Below are 26,783 nucleotides of genomic sequence, written 5' to 3' on the forward strand. Positions count from 1 at the left end.
TGTTATCATCAGGGAGATATTTCCAATACACAGCGGGGATGTGCTGTGGGACATTGTGGAGAGCAATCTTGTGGGGGCTGATTTGATCTTGCCATTAACCACCAGCATGAATATTTTATTGGACATTGGTCAGCGGTCAACTGTCCATTGGCTACTACTGTCATCATCATATGCCAAGGCATCTGTCAGTAAAAATCTATGCTGATGGTTCTGGAGACCTAGACTGCTGGCACAAAGCTTCTTTAAAGAATAAAAATGAGCAACATGGCACAATTATATGATGTTTTATTATATTTTTAATCAAATGGGTTCAAAATTTTTTTTCTTCTTGTCACAAAAAGAATTCATTTTTTTTGAAGACAACCGTTTGGTTTATATATATAACAATATTTTCTCATTATGCCAATTTCTACCCATTTTTATCAAAAAATAGGAATTCTAATTTTATTACTAGAAAATTATATATCTAGCTAGGATAATAATACAAAGAGCAGAAATTCTTATGAAAATATAAACAAGGAAGATGACCATGGAGTTTGAAAAGTTAAACAATCATCGTCCACTGTTTAATGAAATTACCACATGATCCCTTATACTATGGTGTTCACTAGTTTTGCAACTATGCAAATTTGATGGCTCACCAATAAGCAAATGGATAGCTTCTTCATCATTATTTTCAGACGATAGATGTTCTTTGTGCATCCTCAGCTCCTCTAGTTCCATTGCCACTTCCTTCATTGTGGGTCTTTCCTCTCCCTTCATGTTTAGACATCTCTTTGCAAGGTTGGTGATTTGTCGGAGTTGATCCTTGCTAGCTTCTTGCAATAATCTATCCTCCAAAATCTCCAAAACATTTCCTTCCTTCATCCAAGTAATAAAATAGGTGGCTAAATTCTTTTCTTTTTCAGGTCTATGAAACTCGAGTGCTTTTCTTCCGGTTAATAATTCAACAAGAACTACACCAAAACTATAAACATCACTCTTCTCTGTTAATTGACTAGTCTGAAAATATTCTGGATCTAAGTACCCCATTGTCCCTTGTACCAGTGTGGTAAATTGAGTTTGATCCAATGGAACCAATCTTGAAGCTCCAAAGTCCGACACCTTTGCCATATAGTTATCATCCAATAGTATATTGGCCGATTTAATATCTCTATGAATGATTGGAGGTGAGGCTGCTGAGTGCAAATAGGCTAATGCTAATGCAGTTTCTGTACCTATTCTTAGACGATACTCCCATGAAAATGAAGATTTATGCACTTCATCATGAATATGATGGGATAAGGTTCCATTAGTGATGAACTCGTATACTAACATTGGAACTTCGGACTCTAGGCAACAACCCAAGAGCTTCACTACGTTCTTATGGTTAATTTGGGAGAGGATAACTACCTCATTGATGAATTGTTCAACTTGACTTTCATCTTTTATTTTGGACTTCTTGATGGCAACTATCCTGTTGTTAGGTAAACAACCTTTGTATACTATACCATAGCCACCACGACCAAGGATTCGACTCTCATCATAGTTGTTGGTTGCCTTTTTGAGTTCTTCTTCTGTAAATATCTTTGCCATCTCTGCATTTCCATCCCGTGAAGAGAGCTTTTGTGTCAATAGAATACCTCCATTTTGTTGAAAGAATTTTTCTTTGAGTTTGGTTTGTTTCCTCTTTTGGATTCCCCAGTATAACCAAGAGCCAATGAATAGGAGAAGCAAGACACCAAAGCTAGTTCCTACATAAACGTGATAAACGTGTCATGAAATGAAAGTATCCAATTTGCAAGAATAAGACTTCATTTTAACACAATTCAAACATATATGTTAAAACCAGGTGAAAGAATATCCAAAATTTCAACTTCTTCCTTTATTTTTCTTCTCTTTTGTACTGAGTCGAAGAACAACTCGACTGGGAATGGGCCGAATTGATCCTTGGTAGTAGGTGATTCCCTTGTTGGATTTCAGTTGGCAAGAAAATGGATTGGATATCCTATTCAAATCCAATCCGTTTATATCATGTTCAGATAATCAATGAGCACTAACAAACCTGGAAATTGAATATTCCCCTATTAAATCTGTTATGATTTGGTTTATGATATGCTTAGGGATGGCAATTTCTACCTTACCCAGTGGATACCCGCCCCTACCTGCCCCAATGGGAAATGGGGCGGATTTTTGGGTGGAGATGAGTTTTGGGATTTCACAACCTATATGGGTATGGATAGGATACTCGTATTAGGTTAACCGACCATCCCCGATCTGCATATTATTGCAAAGCATATGAACTTATGCACCAAGTGTTGAATGTAATAATAACTTGAATTTTACACCTAGATAATTGATAGCTTATGTGTTTTTTATATGTTTAATCAAATAATTGAAAGTTTTGATGTTTGTTCATGATAATAGGAAATTAGATGTGGGTTCTAGATCCAACAACCTGCCATTAATCAGACCTATCTCACCCTTAAATGTGGGGAGAGTAGGCTCGGGGAGGGATTTGCATTTTCATGTGTGGAGAGGATTTGAATTCTAAAAATCCAACCCACTATGGTTTTTGAAGAGGGTATGAATTGGGAGGTCTAGGGAGGCAAATTGGGTCTAGAATTTACAAAATCCTCTCCACACAATCTGAAATTGCACATCTCATACATGGTCTCACTTTTATGGTGGGTCCCAGACTCACGATGAAATGTGTGGTGTCAGATCATGTTGGTAGGTGGTTGGAACGTATTTTGTTGGCAAGAGATCCCAACTCTAAAGGAATTGGGATCTCTTGCTGACAACAAAACATGTTCCAATACCCTACCAACATGATCCGGCACCACACATCTCTATAAGACTGGTACCCACCATGTATAATTTGTTGGTAGGAGATAGGGACTTCAATTATGAAGATTTTTTGTTGGTTTCTTTAGACAGATATATCTTCAACTTGCATAACATTTTTTGCTACTTGTTTTTTTTTTCAAAGTTTATTTATGGGCATGGTCCATGGCCTCATTTTCTTTTTGTAGATTCTCTTCCATGCTTAGTTTTTCATCTCTATTCTCTTCTGATAATCTTTTAAATTAAGATTCAAATTAAACCAAAAATCAAATTCAATTAATATCTATTAATCTAAATGAATTGAATTCGAATAGGAGAAGTAATATATTCTTTGGATTCAAATCGAGTTTTGATATATATCATCATTTCCTTACCGGATTGAACTCAAATATACCCTTATCCAAATTGGATTTGATCCATTTGCACCCTTACATTTTTGAGAGTACTAATAAAAAAGAATTAAAGGTCCATTTGACTCACAATCAAAATCAGAATCGAAATTAGAATGATCTATTCCCATAATCTGTTTGTTTCAGACAGGAATAGGACTGAAAATTAGAATCAACTGGAATGAGATTTCATTCCAAAGACATGGGGAGGGAATGACCATTCCCTCAAATGGGGGAATGCTATTTCACCAGGAATGGTAATGAGATTCCGATTCAGCCCTCTATTCTCACAAACCAAACAGGCCCTAAATGGAATCCTCTAAACTTGTAGGGGAGAAATTTACAATTCTCCACTTACAATAAACAATTGGAGAAGATTTGATTCTTCATTAATACAAGGCTTAGTCTAGGTTTTATTACCTAAGGCAATTTGCATCACCGAAGATCGCTTATTTTGAAGGGCAGTGCAACCAGTTCCATTTTTTCTTCCGTCTCCCTCCCAACCTGATGGGCAGGAGCAGGTATAACTCCCAGGCATATTAGTGCAAATCGCTAAAGGAGCCTTGCACTCATTCTTAGCTTCATCGGCGCATTCATTTACATCTGCAACCCATCCAATTAATTGTAATATATTGAATAATGAAAATCAAATTTCTACGCCTTTTGTACTCAGAGTGAGTGAGGAGGAAGAAGATTAATGCATACCTTGGCATCCGTCATCCAGATAAGGATTGCCGTGATAGCCAGGAGAACATTTGCAGAGATATCCGAGGCCATTGGGAGAGTTGAAGCATTCGCTGTTATTCCGGCAAGCATAAGAGGGGTCGCTTCTCGGAACATTTTCACACGTATACTTCTCTATTGCCCAGTCGAGGACACCGAGAAGTTATACCAGCTGTAGTCAACAACGAAACAATAGCTGCATGGATTGAAACCCAAGACATTACTGTGGTTATAGAAGCTCTCGAGGTTCAGCCACAACCTTTTGAACCCCTTTGGGATGAAAGTCTTGCAGCATCCCATGCCAGTACAGTTCCCACCGAAACCGATAAGGCTCTGTGGGTCGTAGCAAGTCATGGAGCATCCGCTGGTGAATTCGCGGCCCGGAGAGCCGTTGACATAGGCATCAGTGTCGCAACCGATCGCCGTGAATCTATTCTTGGTGTCGGAGAACGTGAAGGGTCTATCTGCTACGTTGAGGTCGGGTAGTGACAGATCTGAATACCCTGATTTATTGTAGCAAGCATAGCCCAAAGGGTTTAGGATGCGCAGATCGCCTAGTACCGATATTTCTAAAACTTCCCATTTATCGTACAGTAGTTTGCGACGGTCGGAAGTTCTGTCGCAGTGTAAGTTAAATCCTTCTCTGTAACAGCTTGCGTTGTCGTCCAAGCCGAACGGGTAGGGAACGGTGACGTCTCCACATCTGTCTTGGCAACAGGGCTTTGCTGTCGGCAGGGTTGATGACATCGCCGTCGCCGGCCACAAAAAAAGGAGCTGAAGCAGCAGCACAATCATAGCCATTTGTACCGAACCTCTCTGCTTTTGTTTCATGGGATATACTGATCGTTCATTACTTCATTTATTTACATGATACATCATTCATTTGCAGGCTGGATCCAGGGCTTTACTGCTTTTTACTTAATTTGCTCCAACATTGTTTGAATGAAAGCGTCTGACGTCCGTTAAAAAATTAAATTTTGGGATAAATAGACTGTACTCCCCTCGGAGATAAATCGCATCTTATCCGTGAATTTGACATCAATCCACGGTCAGAATTAACGTGAGCTAAGATTTAAGATTTGTGGAGGTGAACTGAACAGTTAAAACCCAAAAGTTAATCACTAAAATCAACGTGTAAAATGCAGTTTATCGGACGCCAGCGTCAACGTCAGAGTCCGACACATGATAGGTGGAGTGCAGGAGTTTCTGCTTACGACACGCTAGTGCTTGAATAAAAAACAAAACACGTGTTCACGTTTAATTGGGGTGGGGCCGGGGGGTCGCAAGAACTGCTTTGGCTTGTTTTGTCAAAGAATATAACACTCCATTGCAAGTTTTTTTTTTTTTTTTTTTTTTCTTGATATCTTTAGTCCATCCACCAACCCAACGCAGAAGTCTCCGCTAGCAGCAGTACTCTAAGGCTGCTAGATCATGATGGTCAAAAAGTAAAACTTATTTTTCAGATTAGCAGCACTCTACAGTCTAGGTCATTAATCATTTCAGTTTCGCAGGTAAGACCCTAAGGTTGCGTTTGGTTTAAAGGAAAAAGTAGAAAAAATAAGAAAAAGGTAAAAAAGCCTTGACAAATCTTGTAGAGAAAATGAAATTGCACTCTGGTGTACGTAGTTTTGCGGGTGCGGGTATAAACCGTATAATGTGTTTTCCTACTTAAAATGAAAATAAATTTTGCATTTTTATAAAAATGGGATGCACTCAAAATAAAAATAAATATAAAATAAGTTGGTTCCCGTTATATATGAAGACACACTAAACTATTAGTGCAAAATCTTGTTTACATCCTTCTATTCCATATGTGAGATGATTTCACTAGACAAAATGACAAATAATACCCCACAATAGCACAACAACAGCGGCCCTCCAATGAGTGGGAAACGACCACCCCGTAGCACTTCGTACCACGAAGTATTATCGTTTCCACGCCGGGACTTTACTTGGAAGCTTGTGTAGAAGTTTAAATCCCAGGCGGGGAGATAGGTAATAGGCCCGCCTGTGCTTGGGGAGGAAGCTTGCTTGTTTCTTAAGCATAAGAAGGGCGGAAAAAATTTATAAGTCTAGAGGAATGATGTGTTCACAGCAGAGGGAGATGGTCCCAACGACATTGCGGATGGAGTTCGGGTGGAGCTAACCAACGGTGACGCCGAAGTGATTCAAGACTTCGACGATTAGGGGATGAAAAGGAAGGCGCAACCCGGCAATGAGCTGCTCCCGGAAAATCACAATCTCATCCGGACCGTGGTCCCAAGAGAAGTCGCCCGTAGGTAAGCTATAAGTGTACTCCTCGGGCAGGTTGAACCGAAGTCTCTCAGACGTCATAGCGGAGGGTCCGAACTTGTCTGGCACCCGAACTAGACGAGAAGTGGATTCCAGGCTGCCAGAGGTGACCCGGACTAAAGGCCCTACCTCCGGCTCATCCAGAAGGCTGTCGAACGAGGCAGCCCGACCTGAAGTCTCCGCCTTAGGCCCTCCTAAAAGACTATCTAAGCTACCCGAACAACCCGAACTAGACACTGAAAAGGAAAGGAAATTGAAAGAAGCTAAGGGGACTCACCAAGGAAAAGCTACCGAACTAGGAAAAGTGACGCGAGCTCAAGAAACAAGCACTGAATACTGGCGAAGGAAAAGTGATCAGGGCCCCTTCTATTTATAGCCGCTATGCCCGCGCATCAACGGTCAAGATTGAATCCATCCAAGGCTCTCAGGAAAACCGACTGCATGACCCCCAAGGTGAAATCAGTTTAGCGCGAACTTTTGACGTCCGAAAACTGATAATCGTTTGACGTCCGCGCGTGAGCTGTACGCGACCCGGGTTGACCTTTGGTCGAGCCGAGCTGACCCTGGTCGAGCCAAGAGAATAGGTGGGTTTGACCAGAGAATCTCCGAACTGGACGAAGCACGCCACGGGGCAAATCCACCCGTCAGTCTGTGAACTCCCCACGTCGGGTCAAGACCCCGGGCACGGGGAGTCGGGGGCAATTGATGGAGGTAGATTTGGCCCAACCCCTTGGCTATGCGACACGTGGAAGCAATCGGGTATGACCTGGCAGGAGCGTCAGCTCAGCACAGCGACACAGCCATATCCCAAAAAGAGGCCCGAGCTTCCCAAGGAGAGGCCCCGAGCTCTCCCTAGAAGTCCCGAGCCTTGCAAGGAACCCCACAAAGGGAAAAGCCCGGACTAACCCATCTCGGGTCAGTTTGGGCCACACCCCGACACCTCGGGACAGTCCGGGCCACACTCCTATCCGGACTCAAGACTTCACCTCGTGCACCACTCCGGCACCTCGACTCCAGGTCGCGTGACTGAATAACCGTACCTGACAAAGAAGCCCGTACTCTGAGGCGGTGCGCCTGACTGATCAGGGATTTGACATATGACAACCGCACTCCAATGGCCACTTGCTACCGCCATCTCAGTTGTTGCAGAGACGGCCCTGACAGAGAAGACAGTGGCGGTTATGTCTGCTCCCCACAGGCGGTTATACCTGATCTGGCAGAGGTTTGGGAGTGAGTGCACCAGGGTGGTTATAAAGGGCCCTCTTCCCCTAGAGTAAAGGTAGGTAATATATTGTGCCTTCTGGTCTCAGAATCTCTCATTCTCCTTGCCTTCTCAAGAGTACTAACTTGAGCATCGAAGCATTCCGACCGGGTTCCTCCCCCGGAATCTCTTTTTTCCTCATTGTTTCAAGCATCTCCTGCTCCGTCAGAGGCAAGGTTACCGACAACTAGGATCGATCGGATCGTGCATCATCAGTTACTATACCATTAGGGGCTGATTTACTGACTGAAACCACCAAGATTTCACAACTGTCATGCAAGGAATTAAGTAACAACAAGGCCTGCACTTCATCATCCAGATTCAATTTCATAGTAGTCAATTGATTTATCAAAACTTGAAAATCATTCATATGTTCAGACATATTAGTCCCACTTTTATATCTCAAGTGTGCTAGTTTTCTAATCAAGGCATCCTTGTTTAAACCCATTTTCCTTTCATACATAGACTCTAATTTTTTCCATAAAACATCAGCCCTAGTTTCTTGTGCAACATGGTGAAAAATACTGTGGCTGATCTACTATCGGATTTGGCCTACAGTTTTCCTATGCATGATTCCCCATTCATCACTTGACTTGTCACTTGGCTTTGCTTCATCACCTCTTATGGGTAGGTATAAATTTTTGCAATAAAGAATGCCCTCCATTCTGGGTTTCCAAATGGCATAATTCGATGAAGTCAATTTCATCATAACACCCGAGGATTCCTCCATTTGTATCAACACAAACAATTAATTTCAGCCAACCTAGCTCTGATACTACTATTGGGTAAGTTACACTATAGTAGAAGAAATGAGTATAAAACCAATCCCAGGACAACATGAACTTTTCCCCTAAGTTTGTGTGTGAAAAATGGTTATGCCAACAACAATGATAACAAATAAACAATTTAGCCAAGTAACAAAAAAATAGATAACAATCACCACACAATAGCACACCATAATTTTTACGTGAAAAAACCCAAAATTGAGGAAAAAACCACGGGACCTCTGGTCTGTAAAAGTCTTCCACTAATTCAGAAATCAATGGGTACAATAGTCTCCTCTAGTTGCAACTAGAGGCTTACAAACATCAAGGAAGTAATCCTTGGCTCACAAGAACAGTATTAAGATCACCAAATGCAAGGTGGATACAACACAAATAGAGGTTTAGATCTCACCAAGTTGCTATAAATCTGAACTAAGAAGTAAAGAAAGGAAAAATCACCAAATCTGAATTAGTGTGGGATTCTTAACTCCAACACTTAATATCATCAAGAACGGGCTTGAAAGACACTTCCGAACTTGATCTTGAATGGAATAAGAGCCAGTTTTTTTTTTTTTTTTCTTCACAAAACTCAGAACCTGAAAAAACCCTCGGTTCTGTGTTTTTTTTCTTGTTTTTTCTCAGTTTGGGTGGTTACGAACATGATGCCCAAAAAACTGAAAAGGTGGAAGCCTTTTTCTTCCACTATATGGCTCCTTTTGGGAGCAAATAAAGGTGGGGTGGGCCCCTCATATGGGATGAACCCACACCAATTAGAAGTAAAACTATTTTCCTATTATCTCTCATTAAATCTCATATCTAAGGTATATTCTCTCATTAAATCTTATATTTAAGATATATTTTTCTCATCATTAAATACTACTAATTAAATCTGCAACATTAATTTTAATAATGTAAAAATAAATATTTTTGAAAAGTAATTTGAAAACAAAACGATTTTCTTCCCTCTCAGTGGTGGGTAAGCAATTCAACCATTTGGGGTCAATTTGTTAATAAATAAAGACATAATTAAATAAAAAAAATTAAAATAAATAAAATATACTCATTATACTAAACAAAATAAGTATGAAATATAAGAAGTACTTTTGTAAATGATGAAAATGGAATGCCAAAACTGAAATCAACTTAGAAATGAAATGATGTCATAGTCAAATGATAAAATTTTAAAAATAGAAAATACAAAGAATCACAAAAGTAAATATTAAATATAAGATATAATTTTATAAATAATGGAAATGTAATACAAAATTTAATGTCAACATAGAAATCAAACTATTTTTCTTTTTGGGTGGTGGGTTAGTGGTTTGGGTCAAATGGATTAATCGATGATATAATAGTTAAATAATAAATATTTAAAAATAATAAATAATACAAGTAATCAAAAGAATATATAACAAATTATATATTAATTATGTCAAACAAAAATTAAGTGTGATATGTAAAAATTATGTATATTATGTAGATGGCATATATAATTTAAAACTGATTTGAAAGCAAAGATGTTTTCTTATTTAAATGGTGGGTCAATGATCCAACATTTTAAAGAAATTCATGATTTCATAATTGAATAATAAATATTTAAAAAAAGATAGAATACAAAAGATTAAAAGTACAGAATTTTGCCAAAGACATTTCGGAACATTTCTAATTTTACATAATTGTCATATTAAATAAAAATTATTTTTATTTAAAACAGAAATGAAATACAAAATTTAGTAATAATAATAATTATTACTATTATTTTTGTAATATAGAATTTCTGCTGATATACATTTAGTACAAATATTTAAGTTTATTTTTAACAATATTATTACTTTTATTAATTTTCAATTTCTATCCTATATATATATCTAAATTAAAGTAATTAATATAAAAAAAATTCATACATGCGACACATATACCTATTTATTAATATATATAACCCAGAATTTTCATAAACTAACATTTAGTCTATACAAGTAGAAATAACTGGTTACATTTAGTCTGAGAAATCCCAATTGACACGGTCAATCTTTAAATAGAAATTGTTCCATGGCGACCTCGTTTTAAATACGTGTTCATCATTGACCCTCAGCAGTTTTTTGAGATGCAGTTAATAGAGTTGTTTAATCCAGCTGGCTGTGAGAATGACGCGAGTGGTGTAACGTCATTTGCAGTGGCGTATCGGGACATGTTGGTAGTGTTTTATTTGTAACAGATGTAAACTCCGAATCGGGATCAGGCGGAGATGGCATTCTCCAATACACAGTGTGATGTTTTCAATACACTGTGTGATGCGACTATGAGGTCCATGAGAGGTGTGCTATGTGAGTATCTGATTCAGATTCATGAACTCTACCACTATTAATGTTCTCTGTTTGACTACACCCAAGTTTGTGAGTGCTTATTTGAAAAATAAGAGTTTTAAAATAAGTGGTTATTTTAATAAGTGTTTAGTGTTTTGTGAAAAAGAATTTATTTTAATAGGGATAATATTATCAGGCTCCGTTTGGTTTGTGGGAATAAAAGTTTGGAATCGGAATCATAATGAGTTATTTTGATTCTAACTATTTGGTTGAGTGGAATTGTAATTCCATTCCCATTCCTGCTGGAATGGCATTCTCCAATTTGATGGAATGACCATTCCCTGCCCCTCCTTTGGAAATGATATCCCATTCCTGCTTACTCCCATTTCTATTAATTCCTATTCCTGTTTGAACCAAATAGATTATGGGAATAGACCACTCCAATTCCAATTTCAAAAGATTTTAATTTCGATTCCATCTGTAAACCAAATGGTCCTTAAATATTTTCTAAATAACATGATGGGCAAGCTACTCTGGACAGGGGGTCTATCCACCGATTGCCAATTTTGCTAGAGGTGACTGGTTTAGTAGAAGCTCGTGCAGATAAGAGAAGGTTTTCGAAGGATTGAAGCAGAAGCTGAAGGGATAAGGTCTTTAAATATGGGGGTGTCCCGGGGAGTATATATTAAGAAGACTCGTTGAATTCTATCTGGATGTTGTCGTTAAACTGATAGAGGAGGAAGAAAGGCAACTAGGGGTAGAGGAGGTAGAGCAAATTTGTCACTTGTCAGGGTGGTAGTGCTTCGGAGATTTTAGATTTAGGAATTGCTAGGAGCAAAGTTTTGGGTCCTAAGTTTTCTTCGAATTTGTTTTTTTCTTGTTTTGTTTGTTGGGTTCTCCTTTTGGTGTGGTTATTTTTGTTGTGCTAGTGTGCCGTTTTTTGGAGTGCTTCTTTGGGTGCTTGTCTTAGCTTTAGCTCCTCTCTTCTATTTTTCTTTTTTCTTTTTTAATAACATTTTTTCTATTTACTCTTAAAAAAAACTGGTCCTAACCCAAATAAGTACTTATTTTTACTATTAAGTTTATATTTGATGAATAAGTGATTTGAGAATTAAGTACTTATTTCAATAAGTAATTATTGCTATTTGATGGATCCTTTTCCAAATCATTTATTTTAAATATTTATTCAAATAAGTACAAGTGGTGAGACGACACAATAACTAACAAATAATTACTTATTTATGTTTTGTAAACAAAAGTTAAGAATAAATACTATGTCAAAGTACAATGTTCAGAACACGGGATTACTCGGACCAGCAGTCTAAAACTACCAAAAAATGATACTTTCATCACTTGTTACATCAGTTAATTAAGGTCGGCGTAATTTCATTTTCATTGACTTTTGGCGTAATTTCATTTTCATTGACTCGGACCAACGCGTTCTGCCGTTGACTTTTTAGTTATTTTATCGGCCTATAGTTCTTATAAGCACTTTTCATATGAACTTATACAAGCTTTGAGTTTAATTGGACTATACATTCAAACCGAGGATATCGGTGGGGTCACTGCACCCCCCACACCACACGAAGTTGGTCAAGATTTTGGTTCTTATGACCAAAAATCTCATATTATTTTTTTAGATTTACGTGAGAACTAGGAAAAATTTATTTTTTTGGGTATCACATCTCTTAATCATTTAGAGGGAAATTTGTCAACACTTGAATTGGACAAAAATACCCCTTTTAATAATGGATTTTTATGGATAAAATGGTCATTACCTTAATTACATTAGAAATAAAAGAACATGGATAATGCACTTACCAGGATAAATGTTTCCCATGAAAAACTTACTCAGATAATTGTATTTACCTGGATAAGTAACTTACCGAAAAGCGAACAGAGACTTTAATGCTCCTCTAATTCCTAAAAATAAAATTTTTTAGTTGTTTTTTCTTTAAAAGAATCTGTAATAGACCCAAATCTTTTATCCCCATTTCTCTTGAAACCCTACCTCCTATACTCCCTATTTCTTGTATAGACGTTGACCCAAAGCAAATTATTGTTAGATAGAGTATCCTCCAAGCTAAACACCTTTAATACTACTTGAAAGCATGTTTCACAATAAAAGAAGAAAACTAGGAAATTAATAAAATGAAATCATAATGGCAAGAAAAAAAAAAAAAAGACGGGACCGCTTTAAGCATTATAAAACTATAAGGGGCATAGGTCCGTTACTCAGCTAGTTCATTAATATTCAGTTTTGCTAAAGTACGGAGTCTTTCATGTAGCAACTTGTTTCAGTTCTTTAAATTTCATGGCAAAAATCCTTGTCACATTCCCAGAATTCAATTTTACAATTAGAATTGTTCGTATGGATATTGTAATGAGCAAAAGCTCAACAACAGATGGGGCCTGGGATATTAGGGTGATGTCGACTGCGAATGCAGACTAAGCAAATTGTTGATCTAAAGAGTCCATAGGTGAGTTCATATAATATCATTCAAGCTTTCTTGATCCAGTTTGAATATCTTTCATCTTAATAACAATAATAACAATAAGATAACAAATTTGAAAACGGAAAGCAAATATATATAAATTTTATTTCTCAAACAACTAAAATACTGCAAATATTATTGATATTATAGTAAGTCCCAATTGAAATGTATATCTCAATTTGAGGTAATTATGTTAAGTTTTTGTTGCAGTTATGGGCAGTGTTTACTGATTTTGAGCGAGGGCCCTAGCCCTCAGGTGTCTGCCGCACAGGCTTTCATGAATGTCGTGAAGTATAAGCTCGACTTCGGGAGGCCACAAGCAGCGTAGGTAGAGGAGCGTGTAGGATCTTCGGTACAACCGTTCGTCTATTATGACGTATTTGGCTGCCTGGCGCTCCACCCTCCTGGCGGCATTGCGGTTTGCGGGGAGGGTCCCATGTAACAGGAAGCTCGCGAGTGGATCGATCCAGCTCGGCTCTGTTTGGACGACAGGAGCTACCTCCTCTACGCCCCCCCCCCCCCCCCCCCCGAGAATGCTAGGCCGAGGTAAGTCATCTATGTACACGGTCCTTATGGTGTTATCACTGGTGTTGGCTAACCGAGACAGAGCATCGGCCTCAACATTGTCCGACCTCGGGATTTGCCTGATGAAGTGTGACCGGAAGTCAAGTAGAGCCTCCTTTACTTTGGCTAAGTAGGCGATCATAGTCGGTTCGCGAGCTTCGTATTTGCCTGTAACCTGATTGACCACGAGTTGGGAATCGTTGTAGATGACGATGTGTTTTGCACTTACCTCTTGGGCTAGGGCTAGCCTGGCTATCAACGCCTCGTACTCCGCCTCATTGTTGGATGCCGCGAATTCGACACGTAGTGCGTACTCCAGTTTTGTGCCACTCGGACCATGAAGAACTACTCCGGCTCCGCTGTCCTGCTGATTTGAGGAGCCATCTACGTGAAGAATCCAGGGCTCTTCATCCCAGTTCGTGCTTGGCCTAACCAAGAGAGATACCGAACTGGGTGCGACCTCACGGTGCTCGGACTCAACCGGCCTGGGAGCACCGAGCTCACCCGGACTGGGGGCTTCGTGCTCAACTGGGCTAGGGACTTCGAAGTTGAATGTGCATTCCACAACAAAATCCGCCAAGGCTTGGAACTTGATAGCAGTTCGCGGCTTGAATTGGAGGCCGTACTCACTGAGCTCGATGGTCCACTTCGTCAATCGACCAGAGACCTCAGGCCTGAGTAACACTTGCCTCAGGGGTTTGTCGATGAGGACGATAGTGGTATGGGCTTGGAAGTATGGGTGGAGCTTGCGGGCTGCAATGACCAATGCGTAGGCTAGTTTTTCTATCTCTGGGTATCTCGTCTCTGCTCCCTGCAACACTTTACCAACATAGTAGATGGGTCATTGGACCCGATCTACTACCTTTATTAGTACCGAGCTGACCACTTCGTCACTTGCTGAGAGATACAGCTCTAAGACATCGCTCTCTTCGGGCCGTGTTAGAACTGGGATACCGGTGAGGTACCTTTTGAGCTCGTCAAACGCGAGCTGGCAACCTGGGTTCCATTCGAACCCTTTGCTTTTCATTGCCTTAAAGAAAGGCAGGCAGCGGTCTGCCGATTTGGACATAAAACGACTCAGAACAGCTATCCTGTCGTTCAACCTCTGAACCTCTTTTAATTTTCGGGGTGGTCTCATATCTAAGATGGCCTTTATTTTGTCTGGGTTGGCCTTAATACCGCGCCAGTTGACGATGTACCCTAAGAATTTACCCGAAGTGGCACCGAAGACACACTTGTTTGGGTTTAGCTTCATGCTAAATTGGCGTAGAATTTGAAAGACAGAATGCAAATCTTGTATTAACTCGTGTAAAAATTGGGTTTTGGCGACCATGTCGTCTACATATCATTCTATTTTACTGCCAATTAAGGGTTTAAACAACTTATTCACAAGCCTTTGAAAGGTTGCCCCAGCGTTTTTCAGTCCGAAGGGCATAACTTTGTAGCAGTACAGGCCGAACTCGGTTATGAAGGCGGTTTTTTCCTTGTTGGCCGGGTCCATCCTGATTTGATTGTAGCCCGAGTAGGCATCCAGGAAACTTAGCAACTCATGCCCCGAGGTCGCGCCTACTAGGCGGTCGATCATGGGGAGGGGGAAGCAATCTTTTGGGAAAGCTCGGTTCAGGTCGGTGTAGTCGACGCACATGCGCCACTTGCCGTTGGCCTTTTTCACCAGAACGGGGTTGGCCACCCAGCTCGGGTAATGAACTTCCCTTATGAAGTCTGCTGCGAGGAGCTTTCCGACCTCCTCGTCGACTGCTCTCCATCGTTCTGGGGCTAGGTTGCGTTTCTTCTGTCTAATGGGCTTAACTACAGGGTCAGTATTGAGTTTGTGAGTTATGAGGTTAGGGTCTATGCCGGGCATTTCTGCCGCGGACCAAGCGAAAATATCTAAGTTACTAAGTAAGAAGCGTACCAGTTCGGATCGCAAAGGCTCCTCCAGGGAAGCGCCAACCTGAAGTGTTCAGGCTGGGTCCTCTGCCGAGACAGGGATGGGAACGGTCTCCTCCGTGGGCGCAGCTCGCTCCTCGCTATGTTCCACGTGGGGAACTTCATGGCTAAATGGTAGGTGGAGACCACAGCCCTTAAAGCGTGGGTGATCGGCCGACCTACTATGGCATTGTATGGGGAGGGGGTCGCAACCACCAAGAAGTCATGTTCGAGCCTCACCGTGCTAGGCCACGTGCTGACTTCCACAGGTACTGTAACCTTTCCCAGGGGCCTTACTTCTTCTCCGTTGAAGCCGATCAGTGGGGTGTTCGCGGGCTTCAAGTCACCCTCTTGGAACTGGAGTTTGTCGAAAGTTGCTTTGAAAAGAATGTCTGCCGAACTGCCTGAATCGACGAGGACACGCCGAACTTCGAAATCATTGATCTTTACCTTTATGACGAGGGCGTCATTGTGGGGGTAGTGAACTCCGCGCGCGTCGTCCTCGGTGAAGAGTATGAGGTCTTCTGTCTTTGGCCACTTTGGGGGATTCTGTTCTTCTCTGGCGGCTTCACGGGTTGATGCCCGAGCTGTTGCCGAAGTGCAACCCGCTATAATCGATCCTCCAACGATCATATGGATCGTTCCCCGAACTGGCCTTTCCTCCAGGGGCTGCTTCTGTGATTGCTCCACTGGCCGGTTACTGGACTCGGGAGCATCCCTACTGTGCTCCCCCTGCCGACCTGCCTTATTGTTATTATTACTACCATTATTCTGTACAAAATTCCTTAGGTACCCGCGACGAATGAGTTCCTCTATTTCGTCACGGAGATTCGTATAGTGCTCGGTACTATGACCGTGGTCTCTGTGAAAGCTGCAATATAAATTTTTGTTCCTTTCATTTGGGTTCCCTTTCATACAGGGTGGCCACTTTACGTATGGGGCATCCTTGATCGTCATCAAGATCTCGGCCCGCTTCGCGTTCAAGGGTGTGTAGTCTGCCCGATCTGACGCGGGAGCTCGGAACGGCTGACTTGGCTTTGCCCCCCCCGAGCTGTCTTTCTTCCTTCTGTCCTCTTGGTTGGAAGGCTCGCTTTCCCTCTTCCTTTTTTCAAACCCGCCCTTAGTTCTTTGATTGATCTCCTCTTCGATTCTTATGAACCTGTCTGCGAGCTTGAGAAACTCAGCTATGGTTGCGGGCTGGTTGATCACCATGTGCCATTTGAATTCCTTGTGCGTCACTCCCCTCTTGGCCGCTGCGAGCTGTTTTGCGGGGTTTAGGCGTGGTATCTGTAAGCACGCGTCGTTGAATCGCTTAATATAGCCCCGGATGGACTCCCCTTCCTTTTGGATTATATCGAGGAGGCTCTCCTCAGTTCGGGGGCACCGCTTGCTGGTGATGAAGTGCGCGGTGAAGACTTGTATGAACTGGGTCCAGCTCCTTATCGACCTGGGGGCCAGGTTCCTATACCAGGTGCGAGCCACTCCCTATACGGTGGTAGTGAAGGTCACACACATGCAGGACTCGTTGGCCCTCGCTAGGTGCATTTGGGACTGAAAAACATCTACATGATCACTTGGGTCAAAGGAGCCATTATATTTGTCTAGCGGGGGGAGTTTGAAATCTTTGGGCATGGGGACAGCGAGGAGTTCTGATGACAGGGGGAAGGGATTGAGAGAATAGGGGTAGCCTTTACCTCGTCCGAGCTCACTTCCTCTTTACCTCTGAACTCGGGTAGGATGCGGGTGGTAGTTCGGTGAGCTCGTCGGCCCCTCCGCGGCTGCTTGGAAGGCCCGGTGTTGGCGCTGCTTGCTTCAGTGTTACCAAGCTCAACGGGCTTGGACTGCTAGTGGTAGTCCACGGCTAAGGTGCTGAACTGGTTTTCCACGAGCGGGAGCCCAAACTAAGAACGCCGAGCTGACGCTGGCTTGATAGGTCGGGAGGTTCCCGATCCGCCGACATGTTGCGAAGCGGGGATAGTGGGTCTTTCCCTTCTGCCAGGGGATGAGGCTTGGCTTCTGGAGGGGTTCTGAGCCTAGGAAGCTTCTCCCCGGTGAAGGCGCCCGCCCTGAGGAGAGGGCTTGACTTGCTTGATAGCAGGGTGCCGAGGTGGGAGCTGTGGTTGGTTCTGAGGCAGTTGGGGGAACTGCTGTTGGTAATGGTACTGAGAGACGTGATGTAGTACCTGCTACTGGTAGAGTTGGTGTTGCTGAAGCTGTTGCATTTGGGCTTGCATGGCCCGCATGCATTGCATCAAATCATCAAGTTGGTTCTGGCTAGTTGCTAGGGGGACAATGGTTGGTTCAGCGAAGGTTGTCTCGATAGAGGGGGGAAGGGGAACATTCACAGGCGCCACTGTTCGTGGCACATTCAGGCTAGGTATTCCGTCCACCGAGAGGGGGATGGTGAACTGCCTGATGCAGACAGTGGGGGGCTGAGGGTGTTCCCCGACGGCATTCAGGTCGGCATTACGTCTATCACTGCCGGAAGAAGCCATGAATGCTAAGTTTTCTTTCTTAAGAAAAGAGCTGGAGGTTGGGGGAGGCTTTTTGAAGCGTTCCCATAGACGGCGCCAAATGATGATGCACGATCCGATCGATCCTAGCTGCCGGTAACCTTGCCTCTAACGGAGCAGGAGATGCCTAAAACAGGGAGGAAACAAGAGATTCCGGGGGAAGAACCCGGTGGGAATGCTCCGATGCTCAAGTTAGTACTCTTGAGAAGGCAAGGAGAATGAGAGATTCTGAGACTAGAAGGTACAAAATATCACCTACCTTTACTCTGGGGGAAGAGGGCCTTTTATAACCACCCTGGTGCACTCACTCCCAAACCTCTGCCAGATCAGGTATAACCGCCTCTGTGGGGTTCAGGCATAACCGCCACTGTCTTCTCTGTTAGTGTCGTCTCTGCAACAATTAAGATGGTAGTAGCAGGTGGCTGTTGGAGTGCGATTGTCATTTGTCAAATCCCTGATCAGTCAGGTGCGCTGCCTCAGAGTATAGGCTTCTTTGTCAGGTACGGTTATTCTGTCACGTGACCTGGAGCCGAGGTGCCGGAGTGGTGCACGAGGTGAAGTCTTGAGTCCGGGAAGGATTGTGGCCCGGACTGTCTCGAGGTGCCGGGTTGTGGCCCGAACTGACCCGAGGTGGGTTAATCCGGGCTTCGCCCTTTGCGGGGTTCCTTGCAAGGCTCGAGACTTCTAGGGAGAGCTCAAGGCCTCTCCTTGGGAAGCTCGAGCTTCTTTTGGGATATGGCTATATTGCTGTGCTGAGCTGACGCTCCTGCCAAGTCATACCCGATTGCTTCCATGTGTCGCACAGCCAAGGGATTGGGCCAAATCTACCTCCATCAATTGCCCCCCACTCCCCGTGCCCGGGGTCTTGACCCAGTGTGGGGAGTTCATGGATTGACAGGTGGATTTGCCCCGTGGCGTGCTTCATCCAGTTCGGAGATTCTCCGGTCTGACCCGCCTATTCTCTTGGCTCGACCAAGGTCAGCTCAGCTCGACCAAAGGTCAACCCGGGTCGCGTACAGCTCACGCGCGGACGTCAAACGATTATCAGTTTTCGGACGTCAAAAGTTCGCGCTAAACTGATTTCACCTCGAGGGTCGTGCAGTTGGTTTTCCTGAGAGCTGTTGGATGGCTTTGATCTTGACCGTTGATGCACGGGCATAGCGGCTATAAATAGTGGGGGCCTTGGTCACTTTTCCTTCGCTAGTATTCAGTGCTTGTTTCTTGAGCTCGCATCCATGGTCTTCAGCTCACGTCACTTTTCTTAGTTCAGTAGCTTTTCCTTGGTGAGTCCCTTTAGCATCTTTCAATTTCCTTTCCTTTTCAATGTCTAGTTTGGGTAGCTCGGGTAGCTTAGATATTCTTTTAGGAGGGCCTGAGGCAGAGACTTCGGGTCGGGCTACCTCTTTCGACAGCCTTTCTGGATGAGTCGGAGGTAGGGCCTTTAGTCCGGGTCACCTCTGGCAGCCTGGAATCCACTTCTCGTCGAGTTCGGATGCCAGACAAGTTCGGACCCTCCGCTATCCCAATGATTTAACAAATAATTAAGAACTTATCCTACTGTTTGCATAATAACTTAAAGTACTTACAGTTTTTGATTGTGGACACTATTCACCCCTTACTGTCTATTCTTTGTTTCTCTTTGAGGTGGAAAGAAGGAGAAGAAGAAAATAACGGGCTTTGTAGGAGCAAAGGCCTATTGTTTTATTTATTTATTTTTATTTTTTTTGTGAATTTATCCACTTCTGACACTGGTTTACCTCTTCAATCTCAATGAATTCTCAGATCTATGGTGTCCCTAAGCTCTTCTATGGGCTTCTTCTCCCCCTCTTCCTTACCAAAACTCGCCGAGCTCATGGAGAAAGCCCTCCTCCTGCAAACCCTAGAGGATGCGGTTGGCAAGCACAATATCACCATTTTTGCACTGTTGAGAAAACTCTCTTTCATTTGGTATTCTAGGATGAGGTGGTAGTACATGATCTACTCCGGTGCACTCGGTTCATTCAATTGGTCCTGTTGGGTTTCCCTCTTATGTGGAGGATGGTCCAAGAAACACATGTGGTATTTTTGAGCCCATGGATGAGGGTATTTTTGTCTAAATGAAAATAGTCAAAGGAAATAACTTTTTAGTGGTGTTGACTACTAAAATATTGGAAGAAGAAAAGAAAAAGAAGTGAATCCCGTGTAAAAACAGAGAGAAAATGAGCAGACTTTTCAAATTCCAGCCTGTGCAGTTTTCATCTTGTGCTTTGATCGAAGGCCGTTTGTGGTCCAATTGAGCTGAAATTTTGCAGGTATGTGCGCGACTTAAGGTTCTTCAATCCGAAAGGTGGAGATCTGGTTTGGCTCACCGGTTTGTGAGATATGAGTCCGTGATCAGTACTTCTATTTTGGGTGAGATTTCTCCATTATCTTGAGATATTTGTTAGTTTCCAAGAAATGTATTTTCTTGATGATTTGCTGATTGTATGCCTCTAGTTTTATCTAGAGAGAACCCTTGTACAATTACTTTTTTGATAGTAGAAGTTTTTGGGTGACCGTGGTTTTTTTTCTTCCCACACTGGGAAGATTTTTTCACGTAAATTTGGTTGTGTTCTTGTGTGTTTGTTCTTTGGTTTTAAGTTCTAGTAAATTGTTTCCTAACAGATTCACACAAAGAGGGAGAAAAATATTATTTTTGCTGTTTTTGAAACTTGGTTAGAGTTTGCTTGATTTCGGGATTCTCCCAGCAGGTCCATCATTAGCTTCGCCATGGCCTTGTCATTTGGGGCCAAAACAATCAGTACGTATCCCTCTAACATCAAGTCTCCCCATCTGATCTGTTGCTAACAAGCTGAGGTTCGTGGAAATAGCAGTCATTTTGTTGCATCCACCATAAAGCAACAGAGTCTGGATGAAGTCCTTTACTTGGCTTTTACCATCGAACCAATGGTGTAGTCCTCCCTGCCCTGGAGTAGGCGCTGGTGCAATAGATGGACCTAGAGCCATGGCGTAACAAATCGATAGTGCGGGGGTGAACTGGCGAGGGATGGCGGCGTGGGTTTCTTCAATTGGTGGGCCATAGGATAGACCTCTAGTGTTTCCTCAAGTAACACGGTCAAGATGGAGCAAAGGCTCCAATGATAGTTGAAGTCTAATCCGGATCTCTTGCACAGATCGTTGAACCAACAACTGTTCAATCCCATGGATCACACCGTCGGGGCGGACCACGATGTCGGGGTGGATGATAGTCGCGAGATCAACAATTTTCTTTTGTCGGAACGCTTGCAAGTCAAACGGAGGTGATCATTGGAATGCGTTTAATGATGAACGATCTTAGGAGATACTTTAGGTGTTGGGTAAGTTACACTATAGTAAAAGAAATGAGTATAAAACCAATCCTAGGACAGCAAGAACTTTTCCCCTAAGTTTGTGTGTGAGAGATGGGTATACGAACAACATTGATAACAAGTAAACAATTTAGCCAAGTAATAGAAAAACAGATAACAATCACTACACAACAGCACACCAGAATTTTTACGTGGAAAATCCTAAAATCGGGGAAAAAACCATGGAACCTCTGGTCCATAAAAGTCTTCAGTTAATTCAGAAATTAATGAGTAGAATAGTCTTCTCTAGTTGCAACTAGAGGCTTACAAACATCAAGGAAATAATCCTTGGCTCACAAGAACAACATTAATATCACCAAATGCAAGGTGGATACAACACAAACAAATGTTTAGATTTCACAAAGTTGCTATAAATCTGAACTGAGAAATAGAGAAAGGAAAAATCACCATATCTGAATTGGAGTGAGATTCTTAACTCCAACACTTAATATCATCAAGAACGGACTTGAAAGACACCTCCAAACTTGATCTTGAATGGAATAAGAGCCAACTTTTCTTATCTTCTTCACAAAACTCAAAGATCCAGAAAAAACCCTCGGTTCAATGTTTTTTTCTTGTTTTTCTCAGTTCGGGTGGTTATGAACATGATGCCCAAAAAACTGAAAAGGTGGAAGCCTTTTTCTTTCACTATATGACTCCTTTTGGGAGCAAACAAAGGTGGGGTGGGCCCCTCATATGGGCTGGACCCACACCCAACATTAGGCCACTCCCCTGATCCGATTTGTTTTAGGTTACCAGGCTCCCGGAAGAGTTGCTTGAATTCAGGGTCAAGCGATCACCATCCTTCGGAGGGAAAAAAATGAAAATGCATTCTTCCTTACCTGTGGTCGGCTGGATTTGTAGGGTCATCGGAGATCTGGGATTTATAACGGTCATTTTCTCCGGTGTGTTTTTCTCTTCCAATGTATTTATAATCTTTACCTCTTTACTTAATTAGAGGGTAACATGACCACTTTTTTAATGGATTTTTCCATTGTCAAAAACTATTGAGATACTTTAATGCAAAAAACACTTGATAATGCAAACAATAAGACAAACAATAAGTGATAATGCAAAAATTATGAAAATCTATACAAAGTTTGTAAAGCTTCCCTTGCCTTTCCCTTCTTTTCCCTATTTTTTCCTTCAAACCAAATATAACATAAGTGATAAGACAAATTCTTGTCTATTTGCGAAACCATAAAGTTATTTTAAGTATTTAACCCTAAATCAAAACATTAGAACTGAATTTTATATTCGGTTAAAACTGAATTTTATTATATAACCGAAATATCCTAAAACCAAAATAACCAAAATTTAAATTTTTAATTCGGTTTTTGATTTCAACTGGAATACTGAAATATGCTCACCCGTAAGTATTATTTTTTTTTTAACAGTGGGAGAGCGGATTAAAAACGAATATTTTTTTCTTCAGTCAAAATATGATCCATTTGTATTAAAACGAAAGGAAATGGATTCGGATCGGATTGGATTTGTATAGTTTATATCAGATTCTTATTAGATCTGATCGGATTAAATTGATAGCCATATGTAATGGTGATAGGTAGCAAACATAGTTCAACTTCAAAGTTCTCTATTCACAAATAGGAAATTTACATCATATTATTAGAATCTCTTATACAACCTGGAACTTACAGTAAATAACGCAGCAAGAATTCTTCTGGAAATCTAAACAAAGAAAATGACCATGAAGTTGAAATGTGAAATACTTATACATCATCGCCCACTGTCTAATGAAATAACAACATGATTCCTCAAACTATCGTATTCTGTGGTGTTGCAATTATGTGGATTTGATGGCTCAGCAAGCAAATACTCTGCATCTTCATGGTTAGGTTCTACCCATGGATGTTGAACAATGCTCCTGATCCGCCCCTCTAGTTCCATTGCTACTTCCTTCATTGTGGGTCTTTCCTCTCCCTTCACGCTTAGGCATCTCTTTACAAGGTTTGTGACTTCTTGGATTTGATCCTTGCTGGCTTCATGCAACACTCTATCTTCCAAAAGCTCTAAAACGTTGTCTTCTTTCAGTGAAGTAATAAAATGGATAGCGAGGTTCCTCTCTTTTTCAGGTCTATCAAATTCGAGTGCTTTTCTTCCAGTTAGTAATTCCACAAGAACTATACCAAAGCTATAAACATCACTCTTGTCTGTCAATTGGCTTGTATGAAAATATTCTGGGTCTAGGTACCCCAATGTCCCCTGTACTAACGTTGTGAATTGAGTTTGGTCCAATGGTACTAACCTTGAAGCTCCAAAATCTGATACCTTTGCCATGTAATTATCATCCAAAAGTATATTAGCAGATTTAATATCTCTATGAATGATAGGAGGAGAGGCCGCAGAGTGCAGATAGGCAAGTGCTGTTGCAGTTTCTGTAGCTATCCTCAGACGATTGTCCCATGAAATTGAAGATTTGTGTTCCTCATCATGAATATGTTGGAATAAGGTTCCATTTGTAATAAATTCATAAACCAATAATGGAATTTCAGACTCTAAACAACAACCCAAAAGCTTCACCACATTTTTATGGTTAATTTGAGAAAGGATGATCACCTCATTGATGAATTGCTCAACTTGGCTTTCATCCATTATCTTGGACTTCTTAATGGCAACTGTCTTATTATTGGGTAAAATTCCTTTGTAAACTGTACCGTAACCACCGCGTCCTAGGATTCGACTCTCATCAAAATAGTTGGTTGCCCTTTTGAGATCTTCCTCGCTAAATATCTTTGCAGCATCTACACCTCCATTACGTGAAGAAAGTTGTTGCCTCAGCAGAAAACCACCATTTTGCTCAAAGAATTTCTCTTTGCGTTTGTTCTGCTTTCTCTTCTGGATTCCCCAGTATAACCAGGAGCTAAGAAATAGTAGAAGCAAGATCCCAAAACCAGTTCCTACATGTAAAATGTCCACTTAGCTAATGTATGAGGATTCATTGTAATACATAGTTCAAAAAATTATACATCCATACCCCACGCTGAAGGACCTAGGCTATTATGGAATGGCCTAGAATCACAACACTTATGCTTACGAATCTATCCTAAATAAGGGATAATATCCACTTGCCTAATTCACATTAATTGACTTCAGAAACATTAATAACAACTAATTAGAAAAATGCAGGGAAAAGGCTTCATTTTGGTTATGTGATTGGGGCTACCGGATGAAAATTGTGACAGATAGCTAGAGGGTTATAAGCTGAGAATGCACAAATTTACATATTTCGCATCTATATATTTATATTAATAAAACAGTGGATACTTGGTTTGGGCATTATGCCAGTCATAAAATTTAAATCCAAATACCATATCTCCTATATCTCCTATTTGGTTAATAGTTACTTGTGCCCATGTTGTTACACTGGTGCCATAAAATGTCAAAAAGGCTCAAGTAAACAAGGCCTCAATCAAAGCCCAACTTAAATTTAAGTCAAGGCTGAGATTTCTGGCCATGCCCAACCCAAAGCCCAAAACTTAATCCCAACATGTGTAAAAGTTCGGGTTGGATTGGTCGGGCTAGAGTTGGGCCAGTCCGAGTTGCAGCGCTACACCATAGTGGAAGACTCTTTCAATAAGTTAACCTCACTATAGGCGTGGTTAACCACAAGAAAGCCAGCAGTTAAAGCAATCGACTGATTAACTCCTATAGGCGTGGTTTGTTCCGATGTGGTGGTTCCCACTTCCCACCATAGTATATTGAAATTTCTGCAAGCAACACACAAATCTACAAAAAAAAAGAAGGAAAAAAGACATATGGTAAGCACCCCTCAACCACTTACTCCGAAATTTAATGACAGACTGCAGAAAGAAGTGGACCAGATCAAAGGATCCTCGGTAACACTTATCCGTGATGAGAGGTGGCTTTTATCAATATCAGTCACAGTTAGACCACACCAGTTAAATCGTTTAAACCAACCTTTACGTCAAATAATCGGGATGTGGAAGCTCACCGGGTCACGAGTTCAGCCGTCCCGTCTGGTCGGAGTCCGACAACACTGATTTTTATTATCCAAAAATTGGGCTCCTTATTTATTTCAAAGTAAATTAAGCCGATTCTTTTTTTTTTTTTTTTAATTTCCGAACTTGTAAAATTTCAGAGAGAATACTTATGGATTAACATATTTACCTAAGGCGATTTGCATCAGTGAAGATGGAAGAGCAGTGCAACCCGTTCCAGTTTTTCTTCCATCCCCTTCCATACCAGGAGGGCAGGAGCAGTTGTAACTCCCAGGCGTATTAGTGCAAATCATCTTGCAGTCATTCATATGTGCACCAGCACATTCGTCTACATCTGAAAACCAATTTATGAGAAATATCCAGTAGATTAGATTATACGGTGAGGATCGATCAAAATATCAAATTAATTTCTACAAAATTAATACTTATGATCAGAAGAGTTTTAATTGGTAATTACACACACCTTGGCATCCGTCTTCCAGGTAAGGATTTCCATGGTAGCCTTGAGAACAGTTGCAGAGATATCCGAGACCGTTGGGGGAGTTATAGCAATCGCTGTTCTTACCACATGCATAAGAGGGATCACTTCTTGAAACATTTTCACAGGTATAGTTCTCAATTGCCCAATCAAGGACCACTGGAACCTTTTCATCATTTCTATTGTAGAAATCCATATAGCCGAACAGATCTCCTACTGAGAATTTGTACCACTCGGCGTCAACCAAGAAACCATAGCTGCATGGATTGTAATCCATGACTCGGGTGTGGTTATGGAAGCTATGGACCTCGACATCGTACTCCTTGAATCCCTTTGGGATGGATGTCTGGCAACAACCGATGCCTGAACAAGATCCATTCACCAAGCTCTGTTGGTCGCTGCAAACCATGGAGCATCCGCTTGTGAAGTTGCGGCCCTTAGAACCTGATATGTAGGTATAGATGTCACAGCCTATGGATGTGAATCTGTTGTGAACATCAGAGAAAGAATAGGGTTTCATTTTCAGATCCATCCAAGGACGGTTCCGGCTATGACCCCCCGAACGATTGTAACAATCGTAACCTACAAAGTTTCTGACCCGCAAACTGCCCAGTGGTGATATGTCTATAACTTCCACGGTACCATTTGTTCCTAGGAACAGCTTGGGAGGGTCGAAGGATGTGCTGTTGCAGGTAAGGTCGAAGCTTTCTCTGTAACAGTTTGCTTCTCCGAAGCCGAAAGGGTATGGAACACTGATAGTGCCACATTTATCTTTGCAGCCGGGTTTAGCCACTGACACTGTTGATGATATCGCCATTATTGGCCTTGACCATGACAAAAGAAGCTGAAGAAGCAGAACGAGCAGAGACATTGTTACCGAAATCTGCTTTGTAACTTTTTG

The 26,783-nt window shown here is 41.7% G+C and overlaps 1 protein-coding gene across 1 annotated transcript; it reads right to left on the reverse strand.

Moving 5' to 3' along the window:
* Nucleotides 1-552: 552 nt before the first annotated feature.
* LOC104608930 (uncharacterized) lies at nt 553-26,783 on the reverse strand. The gene is given in 8 exon segments (XM_088892213.1): nt 553-1,733; nt 3,636-3,818; nt 3,921-4,094; nt 4,097-4,791; nt 10,821-10,962; nt 23,173-24,342; nt 25,574-25,738; nt 25,868-26,783. Coding segments are annotated over 8 exon segments (4,596 nt in total). The 5' UTR covers nt 26,754-26,783.

This window comes from Nelumbo nucifera, chromosome 7, assembly GCF_055504915.1.
Source record: "Nelumbo nucifera cultivar China Antique chromosome 7, China Antique-T2T, whole genome shotgun sequence".
Taxonomy (NCBI): Eukaryota; Viridiplantae; Streptophyta; class Magnoliopsida; order Proteales; family Nelumbonaceae; genus Nelumbo; species Nelumbo nucifera.